This window comes from Anopheles coustani, chromosome 2 (genome assembly GCF_943734705.1).
Source record: "Anopheles coustani chromosome 2, idAnoCousDA_361_x.2, whole genome shotgun sequence".
NCBI classification, from domain to species: Eukaryota; Metazoa; Arthropoda; class Insecta; order Diptera; family Culicidae; genus Anopheles; species Anopheles coustani.
The window spans coordinates 55,125,293-55,152,013 of NC_071289.1; the positions used below are offsets into that span (position 1 = coordinate 55,125,293).

Below are 26,721 nucleotides of genomic sequence, written 5' to 3' on the forward strand. Positions count from 1 at the left end.
AACACAGACACAGGTGAGGATTTCCGTGCGACTTTCTTTGATCCAATGTTCGAGAAAGGAGCTTTTTGAAGAAACAAAATGCTAGAGATAGACAAGAAGCACGGAGAAATTGAGCCAGTGGGAGGGAAGATGTGAAAGTAGAACATGATGCATGATATGATGATCACCGATGCACACGATCGAATTGCAATTGGCCTTGTTTTTATTGCTATGCAATTTAAGCCGAGTTATCTATTATCTAGTTGCATTGGGTTCAACTTTCTATCGCCAGCGCTGGCAGGTGAAAAAGTGTTGGTAACATGAATACAATAATTGCTATATACTTACTCCACTTACCGATACTTTCTATTTCTATGATGTAGTACATTTTTGTTGCCAATTTAAGGTTGTAAAACTACTTTTACCCTGTCTAATGAGCATGGATACGAAGCAATTTTGTTCGTTTGCTCCATTTGGTTTGTTTAATGTTTTTGGTCTAGTTTAAAGTTTAGTGTTCTTGTACTACTTTAAAATGTTCGTCATATTTGATGTGTTTCTTTTTATAATATCCAAGGTTTCTATAAATGTGTTTCCATTGAGCCACAGCGATCGGACGGATTTCATGACAGCGATTTCTACCAAGTTAATATACTTTTGCTAAATGTGTTGACAGTGACATATTCTTTTATTCCAAAAACTGAACATTTATTTATCTTCCCGTTTTGAATGGTCGGGATCAAATGTCCAAAATGCTTATTGCTGATTAATATTTACATTCATGTCAAAAAGGAAAATCTATGCGTTGTATAATAAATAACTCGTGTCCCATCTTCCGGATCGTCCCCGAGGCGCCTTCCATTTCGTAGCACATTTCCAATGAGGGATGAAATCTTGCTTTCTTCAGTTTCTACAGATTTATGGTGCTATTAGGAAGAAGCGTTCTGGCGTAGGTTTCAATGTTACAAAAAAAGGAAAATAAATAAAATGCTGCCGCGTGCACTTCGTCATTTATGGAAACAACCTTCCTCTCTTCCCGCGCTGGAGAAACCGTTGGTCAACGTTTTCTTTGAAGTAAAACATCAATAATTGAGCATCAGCAGGCTTACCAGTAGGGTCTCTCCGGTGGTTGGAGGATACACTCAATTGGTACGAAAGAAGAGAGAAAAAAGTATAAAATGGGAAAGAAGGTCGAAGGTCTTTGTGTTTAATTCGGATTTCGGTTCGCACCGGACGCGCGCGGAAGTGGTTTGTTTGAAGCTTTGAGCGAACTCGTTATTTCCTTCGATTGTTTTAATATTGCTCGAGCGCGGGAGGCTCCTTTTTCGCCTCATACCTTTCGATGCTGTTGAAACCTTTGAAGAAGAACCATCGTTTGTGGCTCGACGACTGTACAGCAATTATGGGTCTTCATTGCTCGGAAAAAGGGCGCTACAGTTTTCCGCCAAGATCGCGCTTGGTTTCCTGTTCGTTTGTTTTGGTGATTGGTTCCACCGAGGGTTGCAAGAAGCCCCGAAGGGGAGAGGCGAAGGAAGGCGGTTAATCGGGCGCCGGTAGCCCGGAGCCGGGTCCGGTCCCGGACGGGGTCGGTCTATTAGGCGTTATTTATTTCTATTTTCTTCAACCCAATGCGCTAGATAGAAGGCGACCTACAAACACAGATCGATCTGGAACGCGACCACGTTCGAATGCTGCTGCTGTCGGCCATCCTTCATGTTGTTGCGTGCCCATTTTTCTCGATTTTCCTGCCGAAGCCTTTTCTGTTTGGCTTCTATTTAATTATTTCCCCGGCCGATGACGATGAAACGTTGTTGCAATACTTCAAAGAATAATTTTTTATTTTAAAAATTTGTTAACAAATACAATTGAAAGAATTTGGTAAGAAGCATAATTCAAATGGAAAAAAATATTTTATTAAAACAGTTTGGGAATGTATTTCAGTTGTATTAATTGTTCTGAATCATGGTTTGTTGTTCACGTTGTCACGTAATGTTCATGAACTTGTCCTAAGGATGCGTGAGAATTGTCTGGAAAAAACAACGGGTTGGAGTAACACAAGCAAACAAACATTAATTTCGCCTATAATTCATAATTCAAAAAGGATGCTGTCCTCTCGCGTGTTGATTGGACGAGCAACGACGGTACGCATAATTTATTCAACTTTCTGCGAGGAAAGCTGTGCTTTTCCGTGAACGAAATCTAATTATTGCTCAGCATTTAATTTACGGAAAATCCCCAATTCAGCCTTTGGTTCCCGATTTCCGATCCATTCCACATTGCATTGTAACCGTCGTTCGTTCTGAACGTGTCGAGAGGGGGTGGAGTTGCATGGCCCCTTTTTGTTTTATTCAAGACGATAACATAATTAGACGACGCGCGTCCAATTTCAGGCATTAGGGGTTTTCCAAGACGTCTTGTCGGATTTGGTATCACCTTGCCACGTTCGGAACAAAATGGATGCTTCTACGGTTACAACGGCACATTAAAGATGTGACCAAATGGTTTGTGGTCAAATATCACAAAAAAAATGTCTCAGCTCATGTCTCGGAACTCGGCTCGAGTAACATCGAGTCAAGGCAAATATTTAACGCATCATCTCCAGTTGTGTTTCCTTTTGCGGAAAGACCATTACGTTCGCTTTTCTTTATTTGTTCGTCAAATTATGAAACCATGCTGCCTTTGTTCGCCCATCGGTGGACTATTTTCTCGTCATGGGAAAGAAAACAGCAGCACGCAAGCGACACCTTCGTGCTAGCGCTGCCCATTTCTTTGCCTCTCGAGCAACGGGTTCGTGTTTCTAGGCGTAAAGGTGTGATTTTCCTACTCCCCCGAATTGTGTTTTCTTTCTCACCCTGGAATGTATCTTCGATTCTAATGCCCACTGGGAACGCAGCGAGGAAAAACTGTTTGCTCTGATTTTATTTACATAACGTTTACTGCCGCAATTCAATCGAGTTTTGTTACGCTAAAATGCTTTCGGATGGTTATAAAGCGAGCAGAATGGTGCTATTAAAAGATATCCTTCTGTTTTTCAAACCGCAGGCTAAGGCTTCGAATCGGTCGATACCAAAAAGGTATAATTTCAATGCGCTTTTTTGCGCTGTCACATTTGGATCGGCAATGATTTGAGCAGTTTTTATTGTGTCTTAGAGTAGTTAAATTTATTTCTTTGCCATTGTTTACGCTCAGTTTTTGACTGTACTATTTTGGGAGAGATACAGTAATCTTTTACTGCCGATTGAGACAATGCCAATTCGAAAGTTTCAGTGAAATATTATGAGGCTGTCCTAAGTCAGCAGCCGGTTTGGTTTGTTTGAGTTTCAACTTGTGGTTTGGGAGTTTAACGTAAATCTAACTTTTGTTTCATTTTAATCGCTACCTAGCAAAGATGAATGGAAGAAAATTAAAACCTTCCTATACTCCAGCTGAACAGAATCTACTCATGCAGCGATAACGGTGCACGTGGGGTCAAGAGTTGGCTGCTTGGCCGGAAACAGGAGCGTTTTTTACTGGCGTCGTTTGGGGCTTGCGTAGATTATGACTGATTGTTTCGGAATTGGGGCGTTTGTAGCAACTGTTGCGGGCATCAGCTGTGCCCAAAAGATGCTGCCTTGAGAAACATAAGAAGCAGTAAAACGTCCCAGGGGTATTTTAGGTTTTCTGTTCGTTCTTGAACATAGGAAAACGTCACATCAAACGGAGAATGATTTGTTCAGTTCTTCCGCCAATGACAAACTTCCTTAAATAGAGTTAATGACATCGCATAGTAAATCTTCTATTTTCCCAACCTCGGAAGCCTTGAGACGAAATTAGCCCATTACATTTTAGTCCCAAGGCTTACGAATGTACTTGTCAACCTAGCCATTGTTCTAAATAAATACCATAAAGACGGCGGTTGAGGGTGTGCATTGCCTTCCTTTGAAGGTTACGAGACATTCGAATCCATCCACGGAAGGTAAATGCAGATTGATTTTGAACAGAATCAGATCGACGACCTAAATTTGATTTTTTGAGAGTTCATTGTTTTATTAACACGTTAAGCGCTACGTCGGCCCCATGGGGCCGACAGTGTACTTCCCCGTAAGCCAGCGTCGGTCTGCTCGGACCGACAGAGCCCGTTAGGTAGGCCGGCGTTTCCACGAATAGCTGACTGAACGGAAAGCAGTGCAATTTGGTCGTAGCGCTTAACGTGTTAAAATACAATTGAAAAGTCAAACAGTTTTTTGTAACGCCTTGCAGAAGGCATGAAGCAAAAAATGAAATGGGTTATCATTTGCTAACCGGATGGAACTCATTCCAGTAATGATTATCAGCATCAATTAAATCATGCATAACGGGAATGGCCGTTGAACTGGTGTGCATCGTATGCTGTAGCTTTATCAACGCATGTTTTAGTTATTCAAGCAGTTCTTCCTTAGCTCTTGAGTTTTGTGTCATTATCATCAGCCAGCCCCCGTTATGGCATTGGAAAGCTTAGTTGTGACGAAACTTATTTGATACTAGGGTGATACTTTTATTTCTTGTAATTTTTTACCTCTTTTGACTGAATTATCACTGTGTCGGCTTGAAAAAAGCGAACTGACAGTCTCTGTTTCTTTTTTCTAGTTCATATCGCCCTTGCCTCCTCTAGAACTAAAAGCAACAGTTGCTCGATTGAATTAATTTGCATAAGATGTAAAATGTTTGTAGGCACTCTAGAGCGCCAGCCTCGGAAGCGAATGTTCGCTGGACGAGACGCGCAATCGAGGCACAAACGGGCTTGAAGTAATGCTAATGGCTATGCTAATGATAAAATTAGATTATTGGGGAATGGCCGTGGCATCCTGTTGTGAACTTTCTTTGACGACGTTGCGAAGTGTATAACACATCACAGGGAAGGCGCTTTTGCAACTCATTATCAGCGGAGAGAGTAGTCAACGCTGGTGGCGGGTGTGCATGTGTTCTAATAATGTATCCTACTCGTGCCAATCGTGGATGCCCTAGTGTCGGTATGTTTGGCATCGAAGCTGCTTTATGATTAAATTATTTCCCCTCCTCCAGCGGGAGCTCTAAAGTAACGTCAGCACCAGACAACACCATTAATTCATCTCCTTTTCGCGTGCTGGAACACTCTAATGAACTCTTCTTATCTTCGTCTCCTCTATTTGCAGCTTTTCATCATCGAGCGTCAGGTGTTCGACTTTCTTGGCTACATGTGGGCACCGATTCTGGTGAACTTCTTCCAGATCCTGTTTGTGATATTTGGCTTCTTCGGTGCCTACCAGTATCGACCCAGATACCTTGTAGCGGTACGTCTTGCATACTTTTAATGATTTATTGTTCCAGATGCTTGCAATTATTTCATCACTTGGACTTTTTACAGTTTTGTTCGTATCAAATGTCATTTTGACAAAAGTTTATGAAAATGAACAAAACATAATTCATTTTTCCCGGATGGAGGTGAAGCCGCATTCTAGACGAACCTTTTGTGAAACCACATTTTAGTTACGACAACCATTCTTGTTTAATCCTCTGGAAACATTATATTTTGAGACTTAGATTTACCAGAAGTTTTTTGTTGTGCCTTGAGTAGGGTAGATTTTTAATGTTCAAATTTACGATATTCTTCTCTGCTTTATAACTTTTAACCACTATTTCTTGCATCCATGGCACCTTAATAAATCTAATTTTAAGGTTTATCTTATTATGAACACCAAGATGGAACCGTCTGAAAGATAACTTGTAGGCTGATAAGAAATCATATGGTCTTCAACCTAGCTATGAATGATTTGTTTCTTGAAATAGTTTTGACTCAGTGCTCTTGGAAATAGATCCTCTTTTGATTTTCAAATTTAAAAAAATATTGCGGCGGTATGGGAAAATTATTCTAAATAAAAGCTTTTCCACTGAGGCATAGATTATACATAATCAAAAGAGGAAAAAAGTTTTGAAAACAAGGGATGATCACTCAAAATTGAGCATACAATTTTATTAAATTTGTAAATCATATGATTTTAAATTAAACTGTGTCATTATGTCAGATTCGGTTGCAGAAACCCAAAGATATCAATAACGCGCTTCAAGGAGAAACAATACTTACAGCAAGAGAGATAAAGTATCGACTTACATCATATGATTAATTGTGTGCTTGCTCCTCGGTCAACGCATCCCCCAACCCCACCCTCCCCCACCCCCCGTAGCACGGGTTGTTAGGTTCGCCTGTACATTGATCTATGCCGTACCTTTTTCCCAACCCCCTCTCGGCAGAGAGAAATGCCGCCCACAAACGCGGTGGAATGTGGCCGCAAGGGTAGCATAAATTGTCCACGATGAATTATAGCAACTCAACACACTACACCCTCGCTCGTCCATTTTCCACGCTTGTGGACACACACACAGCACGCGGTGCTCCCTTCGGCAAATCATCCACACTTGCTGACTTGTGGCCGTTCTAATTTGGTTACGTCTTCGCAAGAACGGGCAACAAGGTGATATGGGGAAAATATGTTTAACGAAAAAAAGGAGTGTGAAAGAGATAAAGAGAAAAAGAAAAGCGTTAGTAGGAAACAGGGTTCAAATGTTCCTTTCCCACCGTAAACCATTGGATGAATCGAGCGCGGGAAAAAGGGCCGACTTGTAATCCGCAGCTTGTGTTACGCTACGCTACACCCATAACCTTTGCCGGAGTGGTGGCATTCTTAACCCTTAAGTGGAAGGTTAATAGTCATAGGTGAATAGTTTTTTTTGTTAAATAAAAATTTAAATTTATATGTTTCCGTTTTGATAACTAAAATCTTGCGTCTAACCGTTTTAGGAAAAATGCCACAGTTTTTTTTTAATATTGATGGTATATACTCAAGATAACAAAACCACATGGCTAAATTACTCTACCACTTTAACATATATCATAGTTAATGTTTTTCGTCTTTTATCGTCAATCGTGACAGTATGATTTTTAATATTGCACACAACTTAGAGCGTATCGTGAATCATATTGTTAACTCGATTCAAATTTTTTTTTTTCATGTTTTTACCTTCAAACTGGAAACATGTGTTTTACAGATTTTTAAACATTTTCATTGTGGGATCTTCAATGTTAAATTAAATAAAACTGCTTTCCTCTAGGGTCACTATAATAGAGTACCATTTAGTGTATCTTGATTATAACCATTGCACTTACGACAGGTAGTCTTAAAATGTTACAATGTAACTTTCATCCATTTAGGGGTTAACATCCTATCGTGGAGGTGGTTTTCCTTGCGTTTTTCCCATTGTTGCGCCGACGGGTTTAGAAAATTGAACGTGCTAATGACAGTACGACAATGACCACGGAAACCTGACGGGCGGCATGTCGTTCACCCTTCTCTAAGCCTATGCCAAAAAACTCTTTTCCCTTCAAACCCTTCAACTTCCCACCCACCATCCGCCTACGAGGAGGCGTCTGAAACATACAAGAGACACTTAAAAACCACCTCGTGAAAATGTGCCATCACCGTTGCGTTTGGGATTGGAGGATGAAAATTTCCTCGAAGGTGACGGCCGGCAACCCAAGAGCTTCAGCTATTGTGCGACATCGTCACCGAAAGGGCCATGACAGTTCACTAAGACGTTCTGTCTTCACTGGCTGAACACAGCACCCTTCGACGGGAACGCGGCGGGTGGGGAGGTTTTATGGCGTTGAAATGTTGTAAAATGGCATCAAACAGCATAGCGAACATTTCGATCGTGAGCTGCCCATGTCTGGTCTTTGTGTCATTTATGTTTTAACCACCAATTCCTCCGTTGTTAATGACGTGCGCGTGAAGTATTCGGCGCGGTGCATTAGTTTTTTTGCTGGGGTTAAACCATCATTACAAAATAGCTGACGATTGTTTCTTTTGTGTCTCTTTTTCAGTATACGGTATGGAGTCTGCTGTGGCTGGGATGGAACATCTTCCTAATATGCTTTTACTTAAACATAGGAATTTTAGATAGGGTAAGTACGAGTATCCTCTTCAGTCTTTTGCGGTGACGAAATATTATATAATCAGGAACATTGAGGCTCTTCTCACTAGATAGTTAGACCATTAACCAAAGCAATATTGAAACTGGATTTAATCAAACTTTTACACTACACTTCTTGTTCTGGGGACATGCTGATCTAATTAGAAGACCGCATTATCGACCACGAAAGCCAACGACAGTTTCTCTTCTTTTTTTTTCGTTCGGCACGTCGTGGCCATCGAAAGGCGTAAAGAAAAGAAAACCCGACAGTGTAGGGCTTTTCCAGCGCGCAAAAGTTTCCCACAGATGCGAAATATGTATCTATATTTTCATCTACGATGCTCGGGCGAACCAATCAGACAAAATGCTAATGGCGAAATGCACTAATCTCATTAGCTGATAAACGCTATCAGCGTGCTTCGGATGGCGCATCCTGTAATATCATGTCTAGACGCGCGGCCCGTGGAAAGGGAATCTTTCTTGGACCAAACTTTCACCGTGTTGAGTTGGTAGTGGCTATTCCCTTCTGTTTGCTCTTCTCCTGCCGATGTCGTCCTTGTGTAGGTTAGAAGCCGGGAAGGACCGTGCAATTGGCAAGGTGGAAAATGAAAAGGAAACATTGTTGTGGTAAAGCGCAAGGATAGGACAGTTTGTGGCTGGCAAAGTTCGAACGATGGTTCAACTTTTTTGGACGTATGCCAAGCGGCGAGTACCGTAAAGAATGCTACACCGAACCGTTCCGGTCGGCCGTTGGTTTCGCTAGAGGTCGTCCTGGCTTTTGGCTTCCATATAGTCCGTCCATTACTTTGCATTATGGCACTAGAGATATGCATTGTGAAAATTGCATTTGCCTCTCGTCCTTACACCCTGTCCGCAACGTCGAAGGGACTTCCTGTTTGCCAGCTTGTTTCCCACAGGGCACATGGATTAAACGGCAAACTGCCCAGCGGTGATCCTGGTTGCATGTTCGTGTTTAATCAGCCAGAATGTTGTGGACATACTTTGGTGGTGCACGTTGGACAAGGAGACTCACCATAATTGGAATTACTCTTCGTTCGCAGCGAGCGAGGTCATGGGGAGAAGTGAAGAGTACTGAAACTCTCCATTGCCCGATGAACTCAGTTAAGGAGATGCCATTAGCCGTAAAGGTAGCGCGCTGTCCTTCGTCGATTCGGATTCGGTAACCCCGTCGGTATGACGTCAGGACGACAATGGGGGAGAACGCCAAGTCCAGGGAGTTCGAGAGAGAAAGTTGTCGGAGCGAAACCGGTGCGGTTGCAGCAGACTGCTGTTTTGCGCCATTCCAACGACCTTGACCCGGTCTATGTAGTCAGCACGTATCCGTCCTGCACCAGACGGATTTTCCGGCATGGTGGCGAGAGACAGAGCCATTGCCAGCAGCAGCAGTAAAATAACAGCTCCCAGGAGAGCGAGAGATAACACCCGGTTTCTTCGGAACGTTGTGAACAGATTCGGAAATGTCCTTTTAGACGCAGTTTTGAGGATGTGCGAAATCTCGTTCGATATCGCAACGTTGGGGTCTGGGGAGGAAAAGTTCGTAAAGTGTTTACTTTTGCGTGTGTGTATGTTTGTATGTTGCGTCACAGACGAGTCGCCAGAAAAAAAGGCTACACGCGATGTTTTGCGTTCAAAAGTTCGCCAGACCTCGTGGTGGTTAAGAGGTCCTGTTTCTCTTGGTTTGACTCCGTTTCCACCTTTCCTCTGCTGCACCCAGGCAGACAAACTCTATATACTGGTGTTTTCGTGATGGCGTTTGGGAACGACCTTGCTGTTTCGTCGGGGTCGTTGGAATATGGTTTTCTTTCGTGCCTTTTTTACCAGAAATTTTATGGTACTCGTTAAATATGGTTCAGAGATTGATGTTCGATTCTTTCCCGGTGGAACAATGGAAGGAAGAAGGAGGACCGAGAATTCGAGAATTTTCACTCGGCGCTGCATTCGTTTTCCCTTCTGTTTTTCGATTTGATTTGCTGAAGGCATGCGATCACGCCATTGAATCTGGTTCAATTACATTAGATTCCCGTTGATGCGCCAAAATTGGATTGATTTTCTGCATCAATAGTTCAGGTTTTCAATCTGAGATATTGAAACGAAGGATAGTGGTTTTCGTTTTGTATCATTTATTGTTTACAACGTTTCATTAATTTGTTTCATCAAATTAGCAATATGAGGGTATTCACTTTTCATACAATGAGGGTGAAATTTTCTTTCTGTTTGTATTTTCTAATGTTTGATACCAAATATAGTTAAAAGAATCACATTAGTGGTACACAAACCAGCTCCTATGGGTTGATCAAAGTTTGATCGTTATGAATATTTCTTATTTGAATTAAATTTGAAACATAAATAATTAAATAATTCCTACGAAATAGAACTAACATTGTTTAAAACATTGTTTAAGTACGTGTTGAGTCGCGTGTGTTTGAATGTTTTACTTTTTTATATTGTTCGATGGATTTGTTGGAAAAACTGCTATCGTTACAGCAACTTTCATTGACCTTGAAGTTACGAATAGCAACGAAAAAGTGTCGTCAGATAAAAGGGTTTCCCCGGGCCAAAATGATTTATTTTTCCGACTAGCACAATAAAAAGTATTAACTCCTGCAGGACATTTCCGTTTTGATATTCAACCAGAACTTTTCCGCCGACTTTTTCCGATGCGATGCCATATTTTCTTCCATTTTATGGGGACACCATTTCGCATTTCTTTACGACACCCTCAAGCGTCGTCTATCAAACGTCATCGTCATTTTCGGTAGATGTTCAGAAAGGATTTGATCTTACGAGCAGAACTTTGGGTCTTTTAGAACTCTGTGGGAGTGGTACATTTGTGTTATGAAGTCGAAACTGTAATGTTTTCGTTGGTGTGATGTTTGAAACGCGATGAATTTGATCGATCTAGGCAAATGTAGGCTTTTCAGTTACAGAGAAATACTTTAAATTTTAATTAAAGATATCGGTCAATAATTGAATTTATGTGTTTCGTTCTTTCGTTCCGTCAAACACGATTTATGTTGCAGGATAGTGATTTATTGAATTTGGGCACCGGCAGCGTGTCGTGGTTCGAGGAGAATGGCTACGGCTGCCGGCCCTCCTACCCCACCAACGTCACCTCGGAGGACCCCTACCGGCCAGTTCGGCCGGAGAAGGTGGAAGGATGTTTGCTGGACTACTACATCGTGGAGGTGGTGCATGCCGGCGTGCACTGCGCACTGGCGGTAAGTATGCCTCATCGATTCTCGACCGATCCAGGATCGCGTGCCTAACACTTGCTTTCTATTGGTTTCCCTCCCGCGTGCTGACGGTGGGCAGTTTTTCGGCATCATTGGAGCCATCTGTCTCGGGCAGACGTTTCTCGACGAGGACGACAGCTGTAAGTAGCCATAACCCAATAACCACTGCCTTCCCGATGTTGACCCTCGAACGTCCTTTTCCACTTCCACCTTAATTTAACCCCGCTTCCTTCGATTTGTCGCCAGTCAAATGCAAGCGACGCTTATGCTGTCCGCGTTTGCGGCCATGTTTTCCATCATTCCAACAAAATGTGATCGAGTACTGACAGACATTGCCGTGTAGCCTTTGCGTGTAGCCAAAACAGAAACCCCGGGATCTTATTAACCAGAACTTCACCACCTCATTCCATTGACCGTTCCATCAACACTCACACTAACAGCCATGCCATATCATAACCTATAGTAGCTTGCGAAGCAACATGCAATGCGGGGCTTCGATTCCGTTCTCGAGTCGTAATCAGTTTTGGGCGAAGTAATTACTCACCGCAACCCGGTAGATACATCTTCGTTGGGGTAAAGGGTAGGCTCGTGGCCCCAAAACTCTACGGCTCTAATCGAATACGGCACCATCCGATTCGTTCGAGTTTAGTACTTCTTGTGCCCAAACCTCTTTCCCAATTCTGCATCGGTGTACTTAATCAAATAATTCCAAATCATCCCTAAGGGCCTAGGGGATTACCGCTTCCGTTGCGTGATGCGGGGTGGGACCTTGGGACACGGGGATAACCAAACTTGCCGATGACAGAGTTGGGCAGCAGGGATAGGAGGAAACCATCCAGGGAGCAGTAGAAATCCTTTGCTTTCGCAGTGTAGGTCCGTAGATTGTGATTAGTGTTATAACGAACGATTCTAACATGGTGCACTAAGATTTAGCTCTGGTTTAGATAGGCTTTTGTGTAGCGGACAGTTCCGGATTTAGTTTTGCCGCAGATCTGTTCTGCGTTTTGTGAGTGTAGTCGCAGCAAGTAGAGACGCAACCAACGATTGGTACCAATTTGTTTCAGCTAAATTGTCGAAAGCTTCAAGCCGCTCCTGCTTGGCGCAAATTTTGTCTTACAAGCAGAAAAGGTATGTAACAAATATTTCCTATTTATGAGACGACGGTATAACGTTCCTCACTTTTAAAAGTTAATTCTTTTTAATCTATAAGTCTTAAAATTGTTTTTGAACATGAATGATTAGTATTTTATCAAATTGGGATTTTTTTCTTGTTATAACATTTAAGAATATAAAAAAATATTAACACTTTGAGGTCCGGGTACATCTATAGATGTAATGGCTCCGTTTCAGTTTGTGTTGCGGCTAGAATGAGACCACAACACCGTCGCTGTCAGCTGCACCAGCAGTCAATGTGACAGCGGCCGAGGCCCATGCAGCAGCGATGGGGCTTAGGCCACGAAGGGGATAAAAGGGCTGCGCGAGCCACCATAAGGCCTCTTCGCGATAACGTTGGCGTGATAATTAGATCGGAATAAAGACACTAATTTGTGGTTTCTTCGATACCGAAAATTCCGACAAATTTTATTTCAATATCACTGCCAACATTCCACAAATTAGGTTTGTGAGTGTGGAACTAACATTCCACAAATTATTGTGTGAGCATTGTGGAACCGACATTCCACAAATTACGTTTCCTCTATTCGAACGGTGCTGTAAAACCGGAGGGTTTGCACCGCGGATAGAAGTTAAAGTGCCCGGTCGTCTAAAAAGTGTTGCGTCGCGAATTCGGTGTTATTCGTACGGTGTTATAAAGCCAAAGGGTCTACATCGCGAGTCGCCGGTCCAATGGAGAACGAAACACATAGTGACGCGGGTTCAGATGGAAGCGCGAGCGCAGCGTCGCCATCGCGCGCAAAACCATCGATCGTTGATCGCGAATTAGAGCTGGCGCGGAAACGCTTCGCGCTGGAGCGACGGGCGTTCGAGATCGATATCTCGAAACGGGAGCTGGAGCTCGAGGAGCTCGCCATCGCAATCGAAAGAGGTTCGATCCAAGGCGTGCCGGCCAAATTTACTGCTCCGAGTGATCAGCAGCCCGAATACGCGATAGCGCCAGGCCACTCGTCGAGCCTGTACACTGCTCCGAGTGCGCGACCTGCCGGAACCGCGATACCACAGGATCACTCGTTGAGCCACCTCGCCGCTACAAGTGCACCACCGGTCGAATCCGCGATGCCGCTGGGCCACCCGTCGAGCCCGTACACTGCTCCGGGTGCGCGACCAGCCGAAGCCGCGATGGCGCCGAGCCGCCCGTCGAGCGTTCACCCCGCTCCGGGTGAACGACCTACCGTAGGTCATAGTACGGCGGGAGTCATGGCCGCGAGTGCAAGTTGGCGTCACTCGTTGGCATTTGCACCAAATCGGCTGGATTACCAGGAACGACAGTCCCAAGAATATGCGCGATGGCGGCAATACTTGGACGACTTCCACCATTCCCGTGCCGGTCGAAGCCAACCTGCCACCAGCGAGCGGCACGACGCGATGGCGGCTCCGGCAGCGGAAAATGGTGGGCCGTCGAGCACCGTGAGGGAACCATCACAGTGCACACGTGAGCTGAACGCGACACAGAAGGCGGCCAGGCGGATTACGGATGATCTACCGACGTTTTCGGGGGACATCACGCAATGGCCGATGTTTATCTCCAACTTCGAAACATCCACCGAAGTTTGTGGATTTTCGGACGTAGAAAATATCTTCCGGCTCCAAAAGGCCCTCAAAGGACCGGCGTACGAGGCGGTGGAGCAGCTTCTTTTTTACCCGGAAGGCCTGCACGAGGCGATGAGCGTGCTGCGCGAGGAGTTCGGTCGGACGGACCTTATAATTGAGGCGCTGATCGACAAGGTGCGAAGGATGCCTGGACCACGAGTGGAGCGTTTGGAGACTGTCGCGGCGTACGGGAAAGCGGTGCGGAATATGTGCGCAACCATTCGCATTTCCGGTTTACGGGACTATGAATGTAACGTCGCATTGCTTAAGGAGCTAACAGAAAAGCTCCCCCCTACGCTACGGCTTCAGTGGGCGCAAACAAAAGAGTTCCTGCCGGAAGTGTCACTAACGGAGTATGGTAAGTGGATTGCGGGAGTTGCGAGGGCCGTGAGTGGCGAAATTTCCACTATTACCAGCAGCAGGACGCCGGACCGCCCGAGGACGGATACAGCACCCCTGCGCAGCAACATGAACCGCGGGCAACAACAACAGCAGCGACAACCATGGCTGAACTACCACACCGCGGAAACCCAGAAGGATGGCCGCTGCGTAGCGTGCAGTGGAGGGTGCCAGTCCTTGGTACACTGCAACTGTTTCCTCGACCTTACCCCGCGGCAACGTACATCACTGGTGAGGGAGGCAAAACTTTGTCAAAGATGCTTACGTTACCACAACAATCCATGTCGCGTGCGGGACACTTGTGGCGAGAACGGATGTCGCGGAATGCATCACCGGCTACTCCACTATAACGACAGTGGCAGTAACACGCACCATCCGGAGCCGGAGCGAAACGAGGATTCAGCTGTTTACGGCCAAACGAGCATCACTAATGTAAACACTGGAACGAACATTGAGATCGCGCACACAACCACAACAGTAAACGGATCGGGACGCGCACCCGAACACTGCAATACGCACATGAACGGTCACGACGCTCTTTTCAGATACGTGCCCGTCGTATTGTATGGAGTTGATGGCCGAAAGGTCAATACATTTGCGTTCTTCGATGATGGGGCATCATCGACCTTGGTTGATCGCTCCTTGATCGACGAGCTGGGGCTTGTTGGGGAGTCGCATCCAGTTAACCTGCAATGGACGGGGAATACGGTGAAACGGGAGATGGACTCTATTCGGGTGAAATTAAGGATTTCGGGAAAGGAACCCTCGGCAACGATCTTTGAGCTCCCAAAGGTACACACTGTGAGAAGTCTTGCACTCCGTGAGCAATCCGTAAGCGTAGAAGAGCTTGCGAGGCGGTTCAAACATCTAAAGGATATACCAGCGTCCTACGACCGAGCAGTCCCTCGGATCCTGATCGGCGTTGATAATTGCTATTTAGGCACGGCACTCATCACAAAGGACGGAGGATTTGGTGAGCCAGTCGCGGAAAGGTCCCGGTTGGGTTGGACTGTATACGGACCTATTCGTTCGAGTCCCACTAGCGCTCCGCACTACTTGTACAACATCGTTTGCTGTGAAGAAAAAGGAAATCTTAACGGGGTCATGAAGGAATATGCCAAATTTACTACCGTAAGTACTCCTTACCAGGGTGGTTCGATTTCAGAGGTGCCACAATTGCCCGACCACGGTACAAAAATGGAAATCGAACACGAAAGCACAAGGGCGCGTATTCATAAGCGTGCATTGCAGCACCCACGAGGACGACGTAAACGACGCATGATCGGCAGCGTAGTGAACGAGTTGCGCGATCCTGCCACCGTCCCGGTCCCACGGCCCGGTGTCTTCCGATTTAAAACAGTGCCGGGAGCGGTCGGAAGTGCAGACGGGAAAAAACCGACCTCCGCTGTTGATAAGCCAAGACCTGCAAAGAAGGAAGATGAAATGGTTGCTGCCGATGGTTACTTACCTCGGGGCAGCTGGCAGAGAGACGTCAAGACCATCGTGGCCAAGTATGGACGGGTTGGCCGGTTTACGAACGGTAAACGAAACGCCGGTGGCGACGAATTGCGGTGTCTACAAATCGACCGCCACGAAATTGCCGTCGTACCACATGGTTTTCTGGATGCCAGCCGACAGCAGGACGGACAGAGAGTGACAACACTTTGTTTTGTCACTGGCCGGGGGAATGTTGCGGCTAGAATGAGACCACAACACCGTCGCTGTCAGCTGCACCAGCAGTCAATGTGACAGCGGCCGAGGCCCATGCAGCAGCGATGGGGCTTAGGCCACGAAGGGGATAAAAGGGCTGCGCGAGCCACCATAAGGCCTCTTCGCGATAACGTTGGCGTGATAATTAGATCGGAATAAAGACACTAATTTGTGGTTTCTTCGATACCGAAAATTCCGACAAATTTTATTTCAATATCACTGCCAACAGTTTGCATCCGTTCACATCCTTTTGGTGTGCTGTCAACGCTGTCTCCTGACACGCACCAGAGACTACTGGATGTAAACAAATATCAAATGGAAAGTAAACAAATTTCGCAGGGCGCGTTGCTGTTCGTACGTAAATTTTAATAAATATTAAAAAAGAATTATCAAACAGGACGGCCACATACGGAGGAACTAGTGCAAACGTGCCGGTCGTAAAGCGTTGCGACACTGTGAGTTGTGCGGACGTCGAAGTGTTAAGAGGTTTCGTTTGGATCATTTCTGCAATGAGGCATTGTAACAAATTAAAAAAAGACAAAGACTTTAATAAGCATTACTTTGAAATGCGAACAAGTTGTCAAGTTGGCTTATGAATTTGAACCCGTCTTTTATTACTTCCTACGCGTTTTGCATCAACAACTTGAAACCGTTACCAATCAGAACGATAGCAGATCGTTAAAACTAATTTGCGTTGCACGGAAGTGCTGACCCATAAGATGCTGATTGAGTGTTCTTTGTTGCACCCGGGAAGATAGCTTTCGTTCGCGTAGGAGACGCTTCTCAGTGGACACGCTGACGATAGATTGCGTTCCTGGGCAACACCTCGGAGGCCGTTCTGGCTATCGTTTCCCATCCAAGTGCGAAGCAATACAATGCCTTGTGCCCCGTTGTTTCTCCGGAGGTAGGAAGTGAGCTACAAATTACGAGCCACATCATTTGCATGAGTCAGCGGGGAGAAGCTGTGAACCGGCTCGGAGAAAAGTGTTGTTGCGGAAGTGGACGAAAATGATTCTAGTTACGCGGCTACATGTGCCGTTGTGAGACGCTCGCGAAACAACCTTACGAGGCCATTGTTCGCACTGGCCGTGCAACCCCGAACTGTGCCGTCGTGTGATGATGCACCGGCAAAGGCCGACAAGATGCATACAGTTTTTGTTTGGTGATTTCTAACTAACACGTTGCGGGTAGATTTATTATCGCAACGCTTCACTGCGAACGAAACGAACTAAAACGGTTTCTTTTCCTCGGCAGCTTTTCCTGTCGTAGAAACGATGCGGGAAAAGCTATTTCCGCTTTATCTTGGTGAAAAACGATGCCATGTAGCAAGAGGTCGGCCCACAATTGTCGAATTGCCAGATTGTGAAAAAATACCGAAACCGCAGATACCTCAAACTATGCTTTGATTTTTTCGATCATGAAGATTTTTAATATCCTTAATCAGAAAGTAAAGTATATAAGATATATAACATCGATTTATTATTGCCTTTTACTGTTATATTTTTAATTATTTTCACAATTTTAAAACTAATTTTTACATAACTTTGATACAACACAAAAAATAATCGTCATCTCTACTTTGATTTTTTCATCGCGACCGATGTTTTAGGTGTACATTCAGCAAGTAAAACAGACTTAACAAATGTTTTATGTGAACCTTGTTTTTCACCATATAACAAAATGACAGCACTTAAAATGTATTTTAGAATGCTGCACTAGCTTGTGTTAAAAATGGTTCGCTGCGACTTGTCTTTTAAAAAATATATATGTATTTTAAATGACAGGTTTTGACAGTTGTACATATCTGGACATCGCAATGTTTTCCATTACCTCGTTCAAATAGCAATTTCTTGTTCTAGCTGGATAAAACCTGCTGAACCCAAGCCAAATTGTGGCGACCCCTGCTAAAGAGTATAATGAAGGACTCTTGCTTCTTGCAAAGGTTTTTAATTCTTCTCGCTCGTTGGACTTGTGATGAAAACATTTTGAAGAGATGCTGCCAATTTCCTGCCATGTGAGGAGGTGTCAGTTTCGTGATAGGAGATTCGCTGGAAGCGTATGAATCGATGAGTTTCTAAGTTTATGAGGATTTCTGCAATTTTTGTTTTTAATTAATAGTCAATTTTTTATGTTTCCCATAAGTTATAATTGTAATGAAATAAATTGTTCAGGTTGTAACGAAATATTTTTCGTTATCATCAAGTTATACTTCAAGAACAATCTTACCTAGGTTAGTTTTTTACTTCGTTTGATGTTTTTTGAGAAATAAACGTTTCGTTATTTGTATGAGGAGAGATATAATTTCTATATTACGTGATTTAGTCGAAGTTAACACAAAACTTACAAATGAGTCTTGCAATTTTAATTCCATCAACTTTTCGTTCAACTCCCATCGATCTAGCGTGGCAGCAAGCTTCCGGTCTAGATGTATCGTGATCGCAGAAGTGCATCGCGCATATGAATGCTATTACAGAGTACACATTCGGCCCCCCATTCTCCCCCCTCAAAAGAGATTAAAATGGACAAAAAAATGCAAGCCCGGCGGCCTCGTCGTCGAGACGTGTTCTCTGTCGGGGTTCGCGTTGGCAGAAAGCCATGGACGGACTACGCACCCCGAGCAACCATGCGATGACGCTGGCGGCGACAATGCGGCATCATAAATGTAGATTAAATTTTTCGATATCACACTTTCTCAGCCACACGACCCTGCATTCGTGGGGAAAGGTGGCGGGACCGGGTTGGCAACCGTGTGGCAAAGGAAATAGCTCAGATTCCCAGCTCCCCGTCGTCGTTGAGGTGCAGTTCGGTCGGTCGATAAGGTCAGCGATCGCATTGCAAAAGTGCATCCACCGTTTCGCCATCGTGAAGTCTTCGAGCCTTTATGAAGTTGTCTTCTAGGTGCCCAGGTTCGGCGGTTCAATTCGAATTCCGTAGGGTTTGTTTTCTTTTCTTTTCACTCACGGATCGAATGTTGGTTCTATTTCCGGATGGCATTTTACGCAAACATTCTGCTCGTTATCAGTTTAGGTCATCGACTTGTTTATTGTTTTAGGGTTTGAAAAAAAAAACGCCTGAATTAGTGATATATTTGACCTGAAGTAAACTATGAGAAAAACACACAAGATAGTAGAGGAAATTAAAATATACAAAATAAATGAACTAAAACTGCAAAAGTAACTCTATTATTTATGCTATAGAATAGTACAGGTTATCAGAACTACATAGGTTTGCATTGATTTACGATAAATAATAAATCAATGCAAACCTGTGCTGTCCTTCTCTCTGAAGGTTCGCTAATTGCTAGCATAATTTTACTCGCAGCTTCCTGACGGAGCTCCTTCAGGCGTGGCGACCTTAATTTTCATTTGGCTAGCCTCTTGACCCGACAACACGTTCCCGGCGTAAACGGGGTTAAAGTACGCGCAAGTGTCACCTAGCATTTTTATTCACGAAACGCTTCTTTGAGGTGAAATACGTGACGTATTGAGAAAAATGGCACGTACTGTCCGAACCAGCGAGAGACGCCATTTCGGTTGGTTTAGTTTCCGCCTTCAGGAGTTGCCTTATTTTGTGTGTCTGTTCCTGTTTTGTTTTAATAAGATTTCTTTTCATTGTTTCTGGGGACCTTTGACGTTGCTGGAAGTGTGCCAGTTGGAGCCGGCAGCATTTTTGTTGGCTTCCGGAAGTCGACAAAATTCTGCAGATGCCAGACAGCGACGAGATGCCAGTGAACTAGTTTTTATTTGATGCCTTTTTCCGCATAATGTTACATTAACTTTATTGATTGTGTTATGCACTTGTCGTTTGTGAAACCAACCTGTTAATTAACACGTTGACTGCCATGGCTATCATTTTTGATAGCCAGCTGTCATTAGTTCTAACAAATGTTTGTCCATATGTGAATGAAAATGCAACATAAAACCTGTAGTAATATGAAAAATAAATTCTTTGGGAAGCTAAGTCCTTCAATGGCCATCGAAAACCATCGGTTTGATAAATATTTTAAGCAAGTTTTATCAAAAAAAAATGTACTAAAAAAGTGTGCCAAAAACGTTAGGCAGTCAACGTGTTTAAGGTTTAAGCCGTGAAGAGTTACACTTGTTTAGTATTTTATCCTGGTAGAAAACGTGTCGTGACTAAATACTGTCCTGTAATGGAATGTGTAATTCTTCACCAGCTATTTTGTTTGATGTTTTTCGGAACATACACCAAAAGGTGAAATCCCGCTGGCTGCAATAAAAAGATCAATTTGATTGATAGATTGTACATCCCGAAGCGATTAGGACCCGCTTCTGAATTTGTGGGAACACTTGATTTGTGGCAACGCTTGCCCCTAGACGAACATTCGGCACTAGGGATGACCGCACATTTTATGGCGCCTCCCCTGTCCTTCCTCCGTCCGCTAATTTTATTTTCCCTCAGGCCAAATCATCACTTTTTGGGCGTGCGATTAGGGTCGCCCATTCTTGCGCCTTTTATTGGCCTCCACTTCTTACAAAGAGATGAATGAAGCTCCCGAAAATTCGCTTCTGTTCTTTCGATGTGAGCAGGGCACTTAGTCCGCCGGAAAAAGCGCCGCTCCTTGTTTCCCAATCAAGAATGGAAGGAAGGGCGTTGCGGATGGGGGTTATTCTGATGGTACGGGACTTCTTTACATCTTTATGTTCCAGTGAATCCTCTTCGTAAGCCGTTTCGTCTTCCCGGAAGGGGAAGACCTCCAAACACCCTCGAGGATTAAAGTGAATGATTTGCATTCTTCGAGACGCTTCCCGAAGACGGTGTTGCCTTGTACACACCTACACACATGCACATTTTGCTTCTCTACCCTTTTCCTTCCCTAGCGGGAAACTTTATCGCGGCCCGTCCTTTCTATGTTCTTTTCCTGTTTTCAATTTTATTACATTTTAGTTTAAGTACCTTCAACACACGACGCCGTTCTTTCAAGGCTCGTCGCCGGGATGGAAATCAATTTTGGGCCAAAAATTGATCAAATCTGTTCATCCATCCGGGGATCTAGAGTGGTTTATCCGTTCACGTTCGCGCTTATGCTCCGGTGCTGCCGATGACGTGCCCGGCCGTTGATTGGAAAATGGATGTGAAAAAGAGCAACAAATCCGCAAGTGCCTCCAAGTCTCGCCCAAGAGCCAATAGCGTTTAATAATTGAAGGCCGCACATAATCGCTCATGCGTTTAGTTGAGGGTGTGCGAGCGCTGTGAGAATATTTACAACGGAGCTGAAGGGTAGGAAATGTGATATGGGAGGAGGAGGGAAAATGTGAGACGAAACATGCAGGATGTGACGGGAATAATGTTTAAATTTTCATGCACATCGGGGCGGAACAATTCATCCGCTTCCGTCAACCTGGATTGCACTCCGAGTTTATTGTGTACGTGTGTGTATGTGTGAACCATACTTGACCTAGGTGACTCTGGTTGCTGGTTGGCAAAATCTCAATGTCCCCGCGTTTACGGTTTATGAAGCGCCCAGCTTCAGCCCTCCTCAGTTCTCGGGAAATTCATCCTGTTGCTCGAATGTTTGCTGGAGATCTTTCAGCTTTAGCTTTCACCCGACAATTGTGGGCTGAGAAAATAAAAACACTCCACACAATGAGGAGCCCCATCGTATCTCATCCTTCCTTCCCTGGTACGTGCCCTCTCTCGAAAAAGGACATATTTGACGTCTAATCGTGCCAAATGAGCGTTATTCCGGAGGGACGCATACAAGCGCGATGCTTTTTAATGAGAACTGAAAGAGGTGGCTCATATTTCACCGATCCCATTCAAATTGCACACGAACGGTTTATAAATTAATTGCCTCGCATGAATGCGACAACCGGGTCTGCGATTGGAAATTTCCTTCCGCCAAATAAGACCTGCATGTTTAATGAGCAATCTTGAAGCAGGTACTGAAACCAACCAACGGTTAATTAAATGTAAACTGCAAGCGACTTGCTAGAAAAATCGATTGAATTGTAAACACTCATGTTGAGGTTAACCAAAGCGTACGGAAAATTCGATCGAATGTGAACGGCTTCATTCCGCAAGAACATAATTTATTTGCGAAGTTGTCAAATTATGCTACAACACATTGGAGACAAATATTTACTTTGCATGCTTTTGCACAAATATGCGTCTTTGATTGGTCACCTGTGTTTCAGATTTTGTCAGATAGGATTTTTTTTACAATAAAACAGAAAAGAAACAAACGGAAGGAATCACGTTTTAATCAAAATTAATGTCCTCTGATACCTATAACCTACCCCATACTTCAATTGTATATTAGTCTTGCATACCAATCCCATTTTTCAATGTGATAAAATTGAAAAATGTTCAAAAGTATAAGTTGCAAATAAATAAATAGTGATTAAAAGATGGTAAAAAGATAAATTTTTTGTTTATTAAATTTTTTATGAACTGGCAGAGAAATGTAAATACCTGTAAATCAAAATTCTGCATTATCGTTTTCGAATATTTTACTCCGAAGCGTTTAAAGATCGTTTGAGAAACATGCTGTTTCCTCGTGTAAATACAACTCTTTTATCCTGATCCATACTTTACTATTTTAAGCAAAAAAAAGGGGTTTTATTTACTACTCAAGCTGCTATAAAACTTCGCGAAATATAATTGTCATTTTCACATTCACCCACCACCAGTTCGCTCTTCTCCATTACATAAGCACGTGCACGACTGACCTCAATAGCCCCATGCATTCATTTCATACAAACTTTTCCCCCGGGAGCTTTATAAATTATCTCCAGTGTCAATGAATGCTCAAAGGAAACTCTGGACACATAGGGAATAATTGTTATCTCAAACATTTTTGTGTATTCACACAATAGTGATACCTGGAAATAATAGAACTATTGAAGGATCGATAAGAGGTTTCATTCCATGCTATGCTTTTCTGTTCTGTCCTTTCCTTCTGTTGGTCCTGTTAGTAATCTCTTTCATCGTTGATTATTACTTGTCATTTCTTTCAATCTGTTTAATTCTAAATACTATTTCTTTCATTTCATTCGTCTTTTTCTTCATTGTCTCCTCGTTCGACGTTGCGACGTGATCTGCTACTACCACTTCTACTACTTCAACTACTACTACTACTGCTACTGCTACTACCGCCCACTGCCTTACTCTACCATCTACCTCTACCCCGTGTTGTTGTTCTATTCCGCAGTCGATTTTATGGGAGGCGACGCGAAGAGTCCCCAGCACACGGCCGTGCATCCCATGTACGTGAGCTATAGTAGTTTACCGACGACCAACAGTGCCAACTCGACACAGTTGAAGCAAGCGTCCAGCAGCGCCAAGTTGCTGCTGCTGACGGCCAACGGCACCATGGACGGTGGTGGTGGTGGCGTTGGCGGTGGTACCGGTGTCGGTGGTGGGCCTCCCATCAAAGAGCCAGCCCCGCCGGCGCTTCCGCATGGTCCGCGCGGGCTAACAGGCACTCACACGGGGGCCAGCCTTGGCGAGGTGCTGGCGAAGGCGAAACTAAACGGACCGCACGGTCCAGTCGTAACCACCACTACCACCACCACCGCTAGTAACAGCCACTCACCCTCGAATACTAACACCCTCCTGTCATCCTCATCCTCACCGTCATCAACGTTCACCAGCCTCATCAACAGCAGCCCGCAGAGTCTGCACCACCAGCACCACCATCAGTACACCAACCACACGCACACGAACAGTCACGCGCCGCAGACAAACAGTGGCAGCATCAACAGCGGCGGCTCGCGGGTCATCCTGCTGCAGCACCAGGATAGCACCGAGTCGTCGCCTCCGACGCCGCCGGCGCGAGGTCTCAGTCGCAATGCGAGCTTCAGCAAGGCGCAACACCAGCACCACCAGGCCGCCCTGAACAACACCAACAACAACCAACATCCGCTGCGCAAGAACAGTAGCAGCGTCAGCATCCTCCGGTACGCCGACATGGTCCACGGACAGCGATCGTCGGAAGCCGGCGACGATGACACGTTCTTCATCCCACGCAGTGCCTCATCCTATCAACCGAGGAGCAACAACTTCGGCATCAGCAACCCGTTCAACGGGGTGCTGCAGGGTGGTGGACGCAACGGCCCGTACCCACATCAGCACCCGCTGGGTGAGGAAGAAGGCGGTGGCCGGCGGCAGCAGCAAGCGCTGAGTGGATCGGCCCAACAGCTTGGTCATCACCATCAGGGCAGTTCAAACGGTTCGCCGCAGAAGCGCAACTCGCTCGTCGGAATGATGGGACCGACGGCGGGCTCCTGGAGTGGCCGAGGATCTCCCGTGCCGCAGGTACACCCGCAAGTGCCACCGCTCCCGCAGCACTACCAGCGTGCCGGCGATTCCGGTGCACCGACGCCGAACGCCAATGCGTACGTCACGCGGTCTCCCAACCTGAACCGGATCGCCCGGCGGCACAACGGAACCGGGCCGGGCACGAACGTCCATTCGAGCAACAACAACATCCACCTCAACAACAATAATCACACCAACGGCAACAACAACAACAACCACACCAGTAACATTTTAAATAGCCCTGGAAGCTTCCCGGGTCAGCTCCCTCCCGCCAGCCGAAGCGGGAGCAGTGGGCGTCTGCCGAGTACGGCCACGCAATGTGACCAGATACGGGAGTTTCCCGGCCTGGCGGTGGGGAACGGTAAACCGCTCGGATACTACGCGGCCGCCCTCCCATCTTCTCCACCCTCGGAAAACAACAACTTCCCACCGGGCTGTTACCCTCCTGCTCAGCAGCAACATCGTGGCGCCAACACCGTGAACAACGCCTCCCCCCTGCCGGTAATGGTGATGCACCGGGCAAAGTCGCAGGACCGGCTGGCGTACCGAAGTAGGCGCGGTTCGGGTCGCGGTGGTGCGGTAAACGGTTCCAGTTCCCATCACCACCACCATCACCACCATCATCATCAGCAGCAACGGCCACGATCGTTCTGCAGCAACAACGGTGCCTATCCGGACTACGTGATCCTAGAGCATCCCGGGAACTAAGCCCACAAGAACTGCCCCCGGAAGTAGCCGCTAATCTCCCAAGCTCCTCAAGAAAACTCCCTCGAATCGGGAACGAACGAAACATCGTGTCGAAAGCGTCGTGTTTGTTGTGAGAAGCGGGGGGTAGTTTGTATCCATACCAAAGGCGCCAAAAAGTCTTGCCGAGAAGTTGCGTTCCTGCTGGATGACGTCGTGTCACTGTTGTCGAGCGAGAGATAGTGTAACGCTAGCGAAACGATAGAAGAGGGTGGACAGAAACCGCTCGACACAGGCCCGTTATGCTTCCTTTTTCGTCCTCCGGGATTAAATTATTGATAGCGGGACAGGACGATATGTACGAGGACACGGAGAGGGACGCGCAGTACTAAATAGAAGAGTTTCTACCGAGTTTTTGAATCGTGACCTCGTCCCACTCTCCACGGACCAGCATGTCGCCATCGTTTCCCCCACTGGTGGGGCGTTTACTAATCCTTCCTTCTTGCCCTGGATCCGGACGTGCCTTCCATGCGTCGGGACGGGACTGTTGGTGTGGAAATGTCTGCCCTTCTTCTTCCGCACATCTTTTCCCCGCCTGCGGTTTAGAAGGCAATGCCTAATGATAGGATGAATGTTTCCCGCTTCGATTTGCTGGCGGCAACGCGTTCCATCCGTCGCCAAAGGGAGTCGTGACCCCGTGACGGATGTGGCTCTCTTACCACTACCGCGATTCTTGCCAACCCCCGCCGACAAGGGCTGCCGAAGGAGGAGGATATCCTAGTAGAGCGCGTGTAAGGTTGTAGGAATTATTGCAATCGCTTTCGGTCGCCGTTGCGTCAGCGACAAACTGTATTAGAGGTGGGGGTGGGAAGGTTGAAGGGGTCGCCTACTGCTCACTTCTTCCGTGAAGAAGTGCGCCGTGCTGCGTGGGAAAATGTGCCGTGTTGCCGCGCGTTTTGTCGCATCAACGATTTATGATATCAATTTCCGGATGTTTTTTCTCCTTCCATTCTCCCCTCACCCGTCCGCCCTCCGAGCAGGGTGGTTTCCCAAGGTTTTCCACGAACCCATCAGACGAGGAATGGCACCCACAGCAAAATAACGCAACACTGGAAAGATTTAAGGGGGAGTCCGTTTTGGGAAATGTAACGCCACGCTCGGTTTTTTAATTGCCGCTTTGCGCAAAGCCGAGTGGATTTATTTTATTTCATCCCTTTCTCGCTCACGGTGCGAGAAATCGTTAATGAGATAGAACGGAAGAGTTTTGTTTGTGTGCCAGTCTCTAACAAGCTTCACTGGGTTCACGGCCCCGACCGGTCGGGTTGTAGGCGCTGCTAGGACTCTTTTGATATGCAGCATTGAGCGTTTGTATCAATGAAAATGTAGCATCAAATTCGAAACAGAATACGTTTTCTGTTAGATTAATCTTTCGAAATGGTAATTTCCATTGTTTGTTAGACAAGTGTAAACCGTTTATTCTGTTCCTCAACAAATAATTTATCTGTACCCCAGCTACTACCTATTGGAGGCTCTCTGCGCTAGAAAAGATCAACAAATGTATAGTTTACTTAAGGGAGGTTAGATTAGTCCGTGACGCGATGTTACATGATAGACCTATTATACTAGACTTCTTGTGCTATTCGTTTCCTCGCACGAAAAGACATTCGGAGCGACTATGTTCCTTAAA

General features: G+C 45.4%; 1 protein-coding gene across 2 annotated transcripts in view; it reads left to right on the forward strand.

Annotated features, from left to right (window-relative positions):
• The window catches only part of LOC131262771 (transcription factor mef2A), a 61,605-nt gene that overhangs the window by 28,537 nt on the left and 6,347 nt on the right, over positions 1–26,721 (forward strand). The window contains exons 3-7 of one of the 2 annotated variants that reach the window (XM_058264842.1): positions 5,127–5,264; positions 7,850–7,930; positions 10,980–11,177; positions 11,272–11,332; positions 23,242–25,154. In XM_058264842.1, coding sequence (XP_058120825.1) covers positions 5,127–5,264; positions 7,850–7,930; positions 10,980–11,177; positions 11,272–11,332; positions 23,242–25,058 — 2,295 coding nt within the window. In that variant the 3' untranslated portion in view covers positions 25,059–25,154. Of the gene's footprint in view, positions 1–5,126; positions 5,265–7,849; positions 7,931–10,979; positions 11,178–11,271; positions 11,333–23,241; positions 25,155–26,721 lie in introns of those variants that run through there. The other variant, XM_058264843.1, reaches the window with a different exon arrangement.